General features: G+C 41.3%; 1 protein-coding gene across 1 annotated transcript in view; it reads right to left on the bottom strand.

The window, feature by feature from the left end:
* NPSR1 (neuropeptide S receptor 1) overlaps nt 1-13,113 on the bottom strand; it is a 56,096-nt gene extending 42,983 nt beyond the window's left edge. The window contains exons 1-2 of the mRNA XM_071560476.1: nt 12,967-13,113; nt 148-280 (exon numbers count right to left, since the gene is read on the bottom strand). Of these exons, the coding sequence (XP_071416577.1) occupies nt 148-280; nt 12,967-13,113 (280 nt within the window). The remainder of the gene's footprint in view (nt 1-147; nt 281-12,966) is intronic.
* Nucleotides 13,114-14,448: the final 1,335 nt, after the last annotated feature.

The raw sequence follows: 14,448 nt of genomic DNA, 5'->3' as shown, positions 1-14,448 counted from the left end.
AAGATAAGCAACCATCCATTTGTTTTATGGCAGGCTGCAACTGAACTTTAGATGACAACTGAATTCTTCATCACTCCACTTGTATTTTCTTATTTGTCATTTTAATAGTGATTCCTGCTCAGATGCCCTTCCCCTCCCATGTACTACCTGTGATTGCCAGCTGTGTAACGAAGTAGGTCATTCGAGATTTCCTCTTCCTCCTCCAGGTAGAGAAGAGCACAGTGGCATTTCCAGCAATTGTGACAATAAAAAGAGTCCAAAGAGTCACCAGCTGCTCTGTCTGCATTAGAGAGAAGGAGGAAAAAGCGTATTGATAGGTGGGGGGGTAGTGACTTGGGTTAAGACATTCAGTTATCCTTGGACAAATGAGATGAGAATGGAAAACCAGAGTGAAATGTGAGTTTTGCCAATTGTTTTCAACTATTTAGTCTAAAAGATATTACTGGGTTTCAAAATACTTAACATGCATACTGCTAGTGATGTTCATTCCAGTTTGATTTGCAGTGGCTGTATGTTACTTCTGTCTTCACAAAACCACTAACAGTGTCTGTACTCTGCACTTTACGCTAAAATGAGAGACAGCCCTCAGCTTTCTTGTGCTGCTCCAGCAGGCTGTGAAATAACCAGCTGCCTCACTTCATAAGGAATGTTGATAGATGGGCTCCTGTGGAGAAATGGGGGAAATAAATACTTCTCTCTTTCCCACCTCCAGTGAGTCTGTGTCATCCACGAGCCCTATGAAATTCAGACATCCACTCCATGATCTAGATGTGCACCAAGACTGAAAAGTAAAAATGACCCTCTAAGGAAAAGTATAACTGTGTAGTGAGAGATACGTGATGACAAAACGTCCCCTAGTGGTGTGTATACAAAGAAAAGAAAGTAAAAAATAAAGCTATTTGTGCTCTCAGAGCATCATGATCCTCTGGCTGTAAGAACAAGGGATTATGCGTCCACATTTACTAGTTTGGTGAGTGCACACCCAATCTTCATATCCTAACACCTGGAATGAGTTTCAGGTTATGTCAGTGCTGTTGTTTGGGATCTTCCAGTTCCAGACACCAAACCCAAACTGTGGGAGTTAGAGGTAAATAGAGAAGATAGGTAAGGGCTGCAGCTGAAGAGTGCCAGCTGCTGGCCCTGCAGAACTGATCTCAAGGCACTGTCCTGAGCAGGCTGGGGGAAGGAGGCTGTCAGTGAGACCTGTGCCTACCTCACTGTGCTGATGATAGAGCAAAAAGGGGAGAACAATAGTTTAAAGCATTTGGAAGTCACTAACCCATAACTTTGTCATGGGTGAGGAGAAACCAGAGCTCCTGTTGCTTGTAAATAAAATAGCTTAGCTGTGAGCATGAGATAGGAAGATGAAATGGAAAGAATGGAGCAGTGGCAAGGATTGTCTTGTTTTGCAATGATCTTTCGTGTCTCCTTAGCCCCCATCTGGCCAGAAGTGATGATCCCTCCTCTACTGGGGAGTCACTTCTGTGAACCAGCCTCAGCTTTGCTTCAGGTGGGGAGCCACACTACCCTGTGGATTATGAGGTTGTGCAGGGAAGGCAAGACCTGGTGATGAGCAGTTTGAGGTTGCACTCTGTGCCTGAACCCAGAGATTAGCTTAACCATACAGTGAAGGCTGTGTTGGATGGTTTCACTTTTCGCAGCATGATAACCTTCACCAGCATAATCTAGCATTTTGGAAATTTCATCTAACTTTGAAGTTCCAAAAATAGATGACTATTCTCAATTGTCATAGTGTTGTCTAGATAACAGCAGTGTCTCAGAGATGAGTCACCATTCATCTCATCTACCTTGGGATGTCCTGTGCCCACTGATTATAGAGTGACCTAGATAAGACCACTTGTGTGGGCTTGATGTTTAGCTTTTAGACCAAAAAAAGAAAAGAAAATCCAGGTTTTTGGGGTTATCTGTAAATCTCTTTAATTTCTTGGAAACATATTCCCTACGAAGTGTGTGACAGAGACAGGGTGGAACTATTTTCATGAGGATGCTTTGCTAGGTACAGGAATTGAAAGGAAATGTCTTTTTGGAAGACAATATAATCATGAAATGTAAGATTTCACATAATTTTTGTCCTTGAAAACAGTGACTTCTCCTCAGGGTTTGGTTTGTCTTTTCCATTTCAGAAAAGATATTTCCTACATGGAGGAAACTAAGAGACAAGAATTGTTCCCATTTTCTCTGGTATAAAATCAGGAGAGCGATTTCTTTTAAGTAATTCTATATTTCTGTATTATACTGATATGGATAGGAACAGAGCAAGGATCTGACACTCAAACCTTCTTATGATTCTGACAGATGAAATGGTTATGGAGCAACAGAGACTGTGCTAGAAGGGTGTTTCCTCACCACAGGAGAGCAGCACATATGGTCAGCTTAAATCCCCTCCTGCCAAGTTAAAAAGCAATGATTAACAGTTAAGAAATTTTACTCTACAGAAACAGACTATTAAACCAGACTGCAGAGATAAGTTAAAAGATGCAAAAGCTGAATTTAGTATATGTCTGAAAGGCCATAGACAAAGAAATAAAGCCAAAGTGTTTAATAATCCATTTGCGAGAGCTTCCATTCAGACAAATGGGAAAAAAGATCTCATTTTTGGGGATAAAGAAGCTGTAACAATGGGCAACTTGAATCACCATAGCCTCTCAGTTTATGTTAACCTGCAGAATGAGAGCTTCTGAGGTTATTAATGGGATGCTCACCGTGATAAACACCTGGGATTGGAATTCAAAATTACCTTGATGAATTGGTAACATGCACTGGGAAAAAAGCCAGATACTGCTCAACAAAGAAGTGCAGGACTCTGTAATGTAGTGGGTACAGTGTAGCCTTCAAAACATCCTCCCTCACAGGCAAGCACATTTGTGAAGTGCTCCAGAAGTGGAACATGACTTAGTAACCTCACTCTACCACTAGAGTGACTGTCACCATCGTGGGATCGACACCAGTCATGTGTGCCTCTGCTCTAATCCTGCCACTGTAGTGTGCCCACTCCTGGGCACAGACCTTCAAGAGAGACACAGAGAAATGAGCTGACAGCAGTCTAGAGGATACAGCCAGATAGAAAGACTGAGTGAATTAAGTTGCTAAATCCAGCAAAAATTGGACTACAGGAAAAGATGAACATACCCTTGAAGACACAAAAAGACAGATGTAAAAAAATGTAAGGACTAATCTCTTCTTTAGATCTACTGCAGACTGGACAAAAATTGGTGACTCAAAACTACAGCACAGAATTCAGGATGAAAAATTTTAAAAAATTACTTAAAATATATCATGCATATAGAGATTGATTGAGTCAGTAAAACCTCCACCTCTGAAAGTCTTAAAAATAGTGATTAGATTAGAGAGATAGCTGATGGATCCTTGAATTTCATTCCAGCTGCATTTTCTCTAATTTTGCCTTATTCATCACCTTCAGATTGCTTAGACATAGAAATGTTTCATTTCATGTCTTGTTCATTCATCAAAGAAAAATCCTCTCTTAGTAACAATTCTCAGCAAGGTGATTTACAAAAGCATTCTTTAATAACATGCACAGACATCAGAAGCATTCTGATAAAAAGGAAGATACTAAAATCTCCCACACCTCTGTGTAGAAGCTTTTGACAGGGGCTTCTCTTGCAACGGGTGTTGATAACTACAATATATGAGCATGGCATGAGAGACTAGTGTCATACACCAGTTATTTTAGGTCAGAAAAGCTACTTAATTAAGGTCACAGAACAAATCAAAGGCAATAGGATTTCCTTAGCTTGACTAGAGCCTCTACACATGCTGCTGTTCCACAAGACTGCTGTGTTTGAAACATGGAAGTGCTTGACATCTGGAGTGCATATTCATGTACTGCTAATTTGCTTTAAGATTAAAACCAGCTTTAGTCAATGAAGAAGGCCTTTTCGTGGGTGACATACAAGCCAGAACAGCTGTCTGAAGATTGTGTGCATTTTCCTTTGGCTATAGAAGAGGTTTGTCATTTTGTTTCTCTAATAGTGTTTCTGAATTCATAGGCTGCAATAAGTCTAGCAAGAGGTGTATTCTGCTTTGTATTTGAGACAAAGATCACCCAAGCAAGCAGTTTTCATCAAGGCCATAGTTAAATATTTTTTGAGATATTGGGTGGCATTTTGGTGCCATGATGTCATCTCTCCCTCCAGTTGTCCCCAGCCAACTTCTTTGCTTTGTCATCTGTCAGGATTTGTATTCCTTTTGGTGGGAGGCACCAGCTGTGACTGTTGATATACCTGATTGCCTATCCCAATGTAGGTGCTGTTGATCATGTCTTGATGTGCAGAAGCTTTTGCCTTATACCAGAGGAGCTGCCTAAGAGAAGAGGTTCAATTATCAGTGGACAAAGCAAGTATGTACTTGAACAGGGACACAACATAAAACAGTTTTGTTCTATCTGCTGAGGCTTGTTGGGAAACAGCCTGGGAAAAATAATTTTCCAGGTAAGAAATGAGCTAATAGAAAAAGAGAAGGAGAGGTTCCTCCATTCCCGGAGGATCTCGCTGGCCTCCCAATGTGAGGACAGGAGGTCTATGGTGAATTCATGGCCTTGCTGACCTGGTGTCTTCCTACACTGTGTCCTTGGTCACTTGGGTGAATAAGAGGCACTGATTCCACATATCACAAGTCAGTAGTAGCTTAAGTCTCTGAACAGCTTCTTCTTGCCAGTGGGAATGTGCAACTGATCTTACTGCTTGCCTTTGGTATATTTTAATACTTACGGGTTTATGGCAGCAATTGAGATTGTAAAAGAACAGTAATTGTGGAGCAAGCCAAACAATTTTTTAAGAATTTCCTAACACACAAGAAGAATATACAAATGCCCTTTTTAAACTGGGTAACTTTCATGCTCACAGTCAGGTTTGCCACTAGTAGAATGCATTGCACTTTCTTGAAGGAGGGCAGAAAAAAAAAGAAAAATCTTTTCCCACTCTCCGAAGTAATCAACTTAATTGCACACCATGTAAGAAAATGGAGTAGTCTAGATTTGAAATTTTGATCCTGTTGTAGAAGATCTGGATTCTTGAGCATTCAAAACTGAAAATATTCAGGACATATTTACTATTTTAACACCTCCATTTAGGATGAAGATTAAAAACCCTTTAAAAACCCCAACAAAATCCAACAAAACCAAAGAAAAGCAAACAGAAAAAAACCCCAAACAAACAACCCCCCGCCCCCAAACTCAAATATATCTCCCAAAAAAAACCCTAAAAATCAAACAAACCAGAAAAAAACAAACAAAACCAAAAAAGCCCCAAACAAACAAATAAAAACACCCCCAAAATCCAACCAACCAACCAAAGCCCAGGAAGATTAGTTTTCTAGAGGCAGACAGGTGCCATGCAGCTTCACTGATTTCAGTTAGGGATTCATAGTCAGCTTATCTCTAAGGCATATTGCACTTTGGACTGCAACACTGAAAGGAATTGAACAATAATCAACACAGTTTAATTAGGGAGTTTTAAAGGTACTGGCACAACCTCTGACAAAATTCAAAAAAGTTTCTTTAAATAAATAAACAAAGCAAAAATAAATAAAACGCCCTCTGTCCCCAGCTGCCAGATTTCTCCAAGGCAGAAACTCTAGAAGAGTCTTCTGGGGTCTAACTGCTGCCTACAATCTAACAGGAAGATGTGGAAAAGATGGAGCCAGGATATTCTCAGAGGTGCACAATGAAGGGGTAAGAGGTCACAAGGAAGAGTTGTAACATGGAACATCTTGATCAGACATTAGGAACAAAGTGTTCCTTGTGAGGGTGGTCACACACTGGTATGGGAGCCCAAAAAGGCTTCAGGCTCTCCACCTTCAGAGATATTCCAAACTGGAATGAGCACTGCCCTGAGAAATCCAGCACACTTCAGATTTGCTTTTGAGTGATTGGCACAGGCGACTTCTACAAGTTCTTCCCTACCTGAATTATTATGCACACACAGAAGTATGCATAAGACCTATTTTCTTAAGGAATATTCTTAAAACTGAAAAGTACTTATACAGACATGATCAGATGGGTGCTTTGCACAAGTTGTGTACTATTTATTGTATCAGAGAAACATGAAAAAATCAAAACTTTGTGTAAATCCTTAGGTAAATTAAAGTTTGCTCTGCAAGTAAAGAGTAGTGGTGTAAAGGCTCTTGGCATGGAAATGGCACAAACAGAAGCCTTAGGAAAAAAAGGACCTTAAAAGTATAAGATGACATTATTTTTATGCTTATTTGCTGGCCTTAGATGAAGAATTTCTGCCAGGTGTTGCCCAGCTTAAACAGTGGGCTGTCAGAAGTGAAGTGTGGTGCCACTGAAGGAGTCATAACTGTTCTTACCACCTACAAACTAAAGGTTCTTTAATACACTAAAAAGAAAAACTTATTTGAACTGCCATATTTCTTCTTGTGTTGACATTTTCTACACGAGTTGTGTGGTGAAAAAACCACACAACACAACAGCAAAAGTCTTGAAGATAAAGCTGTAGGTGCATTACACAGACTTAAGTTGTAGACAGCAATTCTGACTTGTCAAGAAGGAAAAAAGTTCGGGGCACCAAATATCTTACAAAAATAGGCACAGCAAACAAAAATTTTGGGCTAGAAGCCAGCCTTACACAGGAAATGCTAGTCACCTGAATGTAAAAATTCAGATTATTAATTTAAGCCAACTTCTACTCCTCAAGAAAAGCTGGAAAAAATGGCTGAATAATTTTTGATTCATTTGCTGAGAGGCCTTGTTTCAGTAAAAAAGAAACATGCTCAAACAACTGGGAAGGCCACTGAAATCTTATGCCCTCGTTGTTACAGGCAACAGAAGTTGTGCTGTCCACCCCTGTAATACAAACATGTTTTGAAAGAAGGTTCTCCATCTAGCAAGGCAAAACTGAGAAGACATTTTCAGACAGAGTTCACACAAGATGTTCCTGAAAATGTTAGGAAGGCAGTTTGATTGACACTTAAAAGCTCTGAGAAAAGTCATGTGAAGATAAGAAAGATTTGGAAAAGGGGAAGTTCAAAGCTAAGTTTTATATTTTGTCTTTGAAAGTGTTTCCACTGGAATTGAATTTGAGGAACATATTTGAGCAGGCAATAAGCCCTCTAGGAGCTGAGTTGGTTTTTTTTTTTAATTACTGTGTCTTGGAATGTGTCCTGATTCAAAGTGCATAAAAACTAATTCAGCCCCAGGTTTGACTCTGGGACTTCTGCATTCCCATTTCGGTGTCACGAGTCACGCCTGACAGTTCTCATATCTCCTGCACAGAGGCTGCTTTACTGAGATGCCTTCTGACTGCCTGTGTTATCCTCCCAGCACACGGTTATGGGACATTCTGGCAACCCTGGGATGCTCTGCCAAACAACCCCTCAGAACACATCAGAGGTGCTGGCAACAGTCACTTGCAAAGGGGTCTTTATGACTGGGAGAAGGGCACAGCTGGAAGGAACCCAAGCTGGCTTTTTCTGCTCTGTTGAACTAGAGAAGCAGTTTAGAATGAGCTTGTGTCTCTATGGTGTTGCCCTCATAGTCTGTGAATGTTAATGTGCTATACAGAGAAAAGATCTACAGTATTTTACTCCTTTTAGACTTATGGAAATGGACAAGGTGAGGGAGTCTGTTCACTAAATCAGGACACTTTCTCATGGAAGGGTGTAATTATGATATTGAGATTACTTTCTCTTCTTGAAATCTAGCAAAGCTGTATCTTTTTTCTTTTTGTGAACCTCCATGTTTTTAAAGACTTATTTTTTAACTCTGACTTTACTGTCACAGATGAAGCAAGGTCCTTTCAGTGCGCAAAATTTAATGCATGATAATTGCTGTGATCTTTCCAAACTCAAATAACAGCTGAACAAGCCCTGACTCTGCCCCAGATTTCTTCACTGGTATGACTGCAACAGTCAGTGACAAATGTTAATAATTCAATTCTATTAGCAGATAGTTCCTATTTGCCATTCTGCTGTGTTTTGGTACAAGATGAATAATAAATGGGCAGTACTGTTCAGGTATTGCAGGATTTTTTTACCCATTACTCTCTAGGAAACTTCCACAGAATTAGTAAAACAGATATTTCTGATTTAAATGTCATTAAGAAAGTTGTATTTTTACTGGTGTACCTATCTATTTTTTCATAGAACATTTTCAATATGAAGAGATAATATTAGGTTACTCAGTGATCCGTCCATAATTGTATGTCTTTGAAAGCCCTATTTAAAACTGTGAAATGCTGTTTTTCTTATTCACAAAAAGAAGTAAAATTATTAAGTATGCCTAACCTGTACATGTAAAACACCTCAAAAAAGGCAAAAAAATAATACTTCCCAGTCATATTTATGAAGGAGAGGTAGCCAGATGCAAACCATGTGTCTGTGTGGACCACAGGGACAGCAGTAGGAGGGTTGGTACTATGAAACTGCCCAAATCAGTTGGCTCAGCGTTGCTCCCAGTTGGGATGTCATACTGCCAGATCAATTCTGTTCTGCATTTCGGCTGCTAGATGAAGCCAGCCTGGCCAACAGCACTGCAGCAGAAGTTTCACAAAGAGATCAGCTATTACATTCTCAGCTCAGCACCTCAGGAATAGCAACAGTCATTACAGCACATTGCAGAGACTGTGTTCAGGAGTTCCTGACACCTTATTTGTGTAAAGTTAATTCTCCTCCTCTCCCAGCACTGAAAGATTGCAAAGTTACCTCTGATTTATTTGATATGTCTATTTTCTAAAACGTGTGATTGCATTTGCAGAGATTACTCCAGAAATTTGACAGCACCCATTATTATTTTCATATTATGTATTCAAGGATGGAATGCTCTGAAATATTTGTTTGAAAATCAAAATGAGCACTAGAATAAGCAAATGCTTTCCATGAGATAAAGCAACTCCTGCACTGGGATGAAAGGATAAGGATACCAGATTCTGACTTATACAGGCTCTGAGAGAACCTGGAGCCAAATCCCTGGTACCTGACAGTCCTACAAAACCTCTCTGCAAGTTGGTCTCTTCAATTATTTGCTGGAGATGGTAGGCCCTTTGCAAAGAGCGTTAGACTCAATGGATAAGCAGCACATGCTCTTACATTTGTGCTTACTTGTTCTAGGCTGTGCTCTCCTGTTTAATATCTGAGCTACATGAGTTTAAACATGCAGGTACCAGGGGTGCTGCAGTGTGGAGAGACAACATTTGCAGGAAGAGAGTCAAACAGTCCTTCCTGAAACAAACTAGGACCTTAGATTATATGTTTAAAACAATTTGTGGTGTTTTCTGTATGCACAAAGTTTCTCCTGAGGACTCTTCAGTGTCATTGCTGCGTGGCACAGGGACCAGGGCTTATGGGCCTAGAGGGAGAGCGGATGCCAACGTGTGGACCAGTGGCTGGAGTTCCCATTTGGCAGGGGGGGAATATTGGGGTTCCCAGCAACCTTGGGTGTAAATAATAAAATCTTTGTGTCCTGTTGCAAAGGGGAGGATTCAATTCTACACAGCAGAAAACAAAATAAGAAAATTAACTGCTTGGTGGAAGTCAGCCCACTCTGCTGGGAAGGATGAGATGGTGATGGGAACACTGTCCCACCAAGAAAGGAAGAGCAACTGTGTTTTTTCTCCTTTTGAGCATTCTAATTTTTCTGAGTAAAAGCAGGGGATCCCATTTCTCAGCAGACCTCTCAAAACAGAGATGGTCCCTACTGAATCCTCTCTGGGGACCAGCACATGCTTTTACCATTGGGCAAGTTTCTCGGCTGTTGAGTGCCTGTCAAGAGGAGGTGCTTCCTCTAGCTCTGAAAAAGCCTTCTAACAATGTGGACAGTTGGGGCAAACCTATTCTGAGATTTCAGCTTCTCTCCAGACACATTTCTGGTTTGCACCTTGACAGGTCTGTAGAGTTAAGGTCCTAAAGTGGAGGAAGGCCACAGGTGTTTAGATGACTTCTGTTCTTTCTAGACTACTATATTTGGCAGGGGGCAGTTGATACTCACTTAGAGTCCTTTTACACATAGATTAAACACATGTGGAGCAGATTGTAAAGGGATGCAATGAACACCCCTTGGGCCTGGAAGTTTGAAGCTGTAATTAATACCAGTTTGCACATCTATTCTGAAGTAGGTGTGAAAACAGCCAACAAGACTCCTTGTGGTTTAAGACAGTAATTTACCTGGGTGCCTCATGGAAAGGCACCTGGGAAGAAAGATGGTCTGAGTTTTCAGGTTTTTGTCATAACACAGCAGCAAGACCTGAATGTCAGTGAGGATAAAGCAGTACCTTTGCCATGGGAAGCACCAGTTCATCTTACATACTGTGCATGAGTACACCCAGTCCTGCCCCTGCAAGTTTGCATGCCAAGAGCTACTGGTTAGCCCACAGGGCACCAAAGCAGACTTCATTATCAAGCCTTGGTGAGCAGCTGGCCCTTCTACAGTAACGACCACCAGAAGGAAATTCTCCATTTTTGTGTGAAAAAAAATTCTGCCTGAACTGAAAAATCATTCTCTAATCTGAAACAGTGTGGGGTTTAGTTGTTGAGCAGAGGAATAGACAGAAACTTCTGAAGGGAAACACAGTTCAGCCTGTAACAGGACTTTTTTATTTTTATCCCATTGCCACCACAGTATAACACAGACAATACCTTAGGTGGGTACAGATTGTCCTTTTGAAGCATGGGAGGAAAAGAAGAAATGAACACATCCTCCCATAATTTGAGCAGCATGTGAGATACCCTACACAGTTGTCATTGGATGAAACTGTTAAAAGGTAATTAACACAGGTATTGGGTGAGTGTCACTCCCTAGTCTCCGTTTATCAGCTTAGATCATGTTTTCCTGTGACTGCTTTGATAAGACACGTTATACCTGCATTTTCCAAAAAAAATAGGTTGTGGGCCCTGTCTGCACACTGGCACACAGGCTCTGGGATCAGCCTGTGTGGTGGCCACTCATCCAGCTTGCCTTTATAGCCAGCTAGAGGCTACAGTGGGCTTGAAAGTCCCCATAAAAAACCCAAACCCTATTGGTAGCTACATTTTGAACACAGAACTCTGTTTTTCAAATTCATTCAGCCTATTCCAAACTGAAACTTTTGTTGCTTTAGCTGCTTAAGCAGACACTTGTGAAGAGGAAAGAGATGCTGCTTGGCTTGCTGGAGGGGGCATGGACACTGCCACAACATGGGCAAAGCTGATTGAAAACAGCCAACCAAGTCAACAGGTATCAGCAATACCTTCCACACGTGAACTTTTACAGAGTGCTGACACTGCTGGCAGAGAGCCCTGTCTTCCCTGCACTGCAGTCATCAGAGCAGGTGCTTTCTCCTTCCTTTCCTACAGCTGCACCAGCTGTCACTTGTCTCCAGAGTCAAAATATTTCCATGCCTATCAACAGCTCCTAATTGATGTGAAATCAGTGAATCTCCTTGCAAAGTTCACACTGTATATGCCAGAGCCAGGCATCTGGCGGAAGAGTGCAAGTCTGACGAGAAGCTCTCAGCTAACAGAACCAAGTTTCCTTTAGCAATGGATGAGCATGCATGACTAGCCATGGTCTCCTAATTATTGTAATTTACTCAATCTCTTCTATTAACGAGCATTTTTCTGCCTGGGGACTTTCTAATCATGGAATTAATTGTCACTTTTACCATTATAAAATACTGCTCCCATGACATCGCTCAGATTTACAGACCTAACTGTGAAAAGAAGAAAGGAGATAAAGAGAAGGTTGTTAAATGTATTTTCCTTGTCACTTGTGGGGTTTTTTTCCTAATATGGAGAGGAAAAAAAAGGTGAAAAAAAAAAAGAGTTTTCATCCATGAAGTCCTAGATAGGAAAGTACTATCTTAATAACAAAAAATTATCAGCAGCATGTTAAAGAGACCCTCATTAATTAAGAATAGAACCAGAGATGATCTCTTTCTTTAAGAGGGTTGAAAACCTGCAATAATTCCACTGATTCCACTAACATTGTGTCAAAGCACAGCCAATCTCACAGATACAAAATTGCTTCTGAATATATCCTCTTTTACCTCACATGTTGTCAAATGATAGAAGTGCCTGCCTCTTTCCAGTTGAAATTGATTTCTTTAGTCCTGAGCTCCAGAAGGAATGGCAGGGTACTCCTTGTCAGACTTTTTAATAACTTGAACTGAACTTGCACAACGTGCCATAACAGTAAAGGCACACCTTGGCATTCAGCAGAAAATTAAGCAATGGCAGTGGGCATAGAAATCTGAAGAAAAGATGGATTTCAGTACATCTTTAATCTTTTTTCTACACTCACATGTTGCAAGGGTGATGTTTGGTTTTGGAAATGAAGGAACACACTTCCCATACTGCTCAACAGCATTCACTACTGAATGACTCATCTGGTGCATTCTTAACAGCAGCCTTCAAGAGACACTACATCCCCCGCTCAAGTTAAAAACAAACAAACAAACCAAATAATTACAATCTGTCCCTCATGATTAAAAAAACCCCAAACAAAACAAAATGAAAAAAACAAAACTAAACCCCCTCCAAAACAACAATAACAACAACAAAACCCAAAAAACCCAAACAAAACACCACAACAAAACCCCCTCTCAGTTGCACACAATGTTTGTTACAGCTGGAAAACTGAAAAGAAATCCCCTATGTCAATATGATGCCTATAAGAAATTGAATGAAAATGTGTTAAAATAATACAAGCTTTTGATTAAAGATGCATGTATAATTACAATAACTCTATAAAAACCAGTGCTGTCCCCTTTTGGGAAGGGATATGGTTGGCTAAGACATGTTCTCCAATTCCTACAAAACTTTGCTTTTCAGTAAATGCCTCACGCATGTTGTCAGCTGTCTTTGCAGAAGTCAAAACCAGCAATATCTGGGCAAAAAAAGTTCAGTACACCTAGCTGCCTCCCCACACAAGTGCTGAAAATGCAGCAAAGCTGCAAGCACATGAGAAAAGTAATGCATGCCTTAAAAGCATACCTTAAAGGAGTAGTAAAAGGATCCCCACTCCTCTTCTGCCACCACTTCAGTGAAAGCCACAGTTTCAGTGCAGGGGACAAGGGTAAGGTCCAGCCAGCCGGTGCCTCCCTCGTTGCTGCTGCTGGATTCTGTGGAGCTGACCTCCATCACTGGATTTTGTTTGAGTTGTCCAGGGGTTTGTTTTAGGAAGAGTTAATGCAGTCAGGCTTCTCCTGTAAAAGCACAGTACAAAACCAGCTTCTCACTGCTCCACCACTGGCTACCAGCGGCGTCAGGCTTCAGTGCAGCTGAGTAATAGGAAAAAAAAAAAACAAAGCCAAGCTGGCATCGTCCCTTTGAGCTTTCCTTTGGTACAACTCTGACGACAGCCATCCACATGCCTTCTCCAGCAGCAGCAGCAGCAGCAGCAGCAGCAGCCAGTAAGAAAGACAGCATAAACAGACCCAGTCATGTGCTTTATCGACTCTGGATTGCCTTGCACACCAAGCTTTTAGCTCAGGAGTTGGGCACATCTGTAAAAACATGGACCTCCTCCCTGCATTAAATCCAGTAGCCTGGGTATTCCACTCAGCAGCTTTGCTTACTTACCCTGGCTCAGGTCACTACGATTTTGTTTACCTGCAGTATTATGCTTTACCCATGCACAAGCACCAACATGCTCTCCTGTATTAGCAAAACCCTGTTAAGTTTGTAGGCTTAAGCTATCACAACTTCCCTGACTTCATAAATAGGCCTCTCACTCACTTTTGCAAAGAGCTTGAGTGTGCTACACACAGGACAGACAGTGCTTTGTTCACTGTATGGAGTGCCTGTCTGGAAAGGCATAGCTCCCACACACTGTAAGTGTCACTTACAGGCTCAAGGACTCTTCAGAGCAAGGTATTCAATTATGTACCTACCCGTGGATTTTCTGAGTACTGATCTCACCTGTCCTCTGTTTGTTCAGATGTTTTTAACAATATCTCATGGCACTACCCCAGGCCAAGATTGCAGATGACAGTATGTGCATCTTCCCTGACTGACACACAGTCACTTCTAAATCCAGAACTTGTTTGGCTTCATGAAGACTCTGCCTCAATGACGATGCAAACCTAACCAGAATGTGGTGTATTTCACAACCATACCCCATCAACTCAATTTCCTTTTACCTGCTCATTGCAAAACCTGGCCCTGTGCTTATGTAAGCAAAACTGGTCACAGGGAAGCTGAGAAGTCTTTAAGCTCCTCTCTCTTGCCAGCACAGTGTGCTCTCTTTCCAGCTAATGAAGCAGTGATCTCCACAGTATGCCCATAGCATCCATGCTGCTGATCCAGGTGGGACTGTGCCCATCCCCACATACACAGGCAGCATGAGATAGGTCAGTAAAGTGCCCTCCAGGTCCCAGTGCCAGTGACAGGAGGGGATGGGGGCACAAGCAGTGAAAATCAGGTCTAAGTTTTGAATCTGAACCCTCCAAATTTGGGACATGTCTGGATCTGGGG

Source organism: Pithys albifrons, chromosome 7 (genome assembly GCF_047495875.1).
Source record: "Pithys albifrons albifrons isolate INPA30051 chromosome 7, PitAlb_v1, whole genome shotgun sequence".
NCBI classification, from domain to species: Eukaryota; Metazoa; Chordata; class Aves; order Passeriformes; family Thamnophilidae; genus Pithys; species Pithys albifrons.
This window is presented reverse-complemented; position numbering and strand designations above follow the sequence as displayed.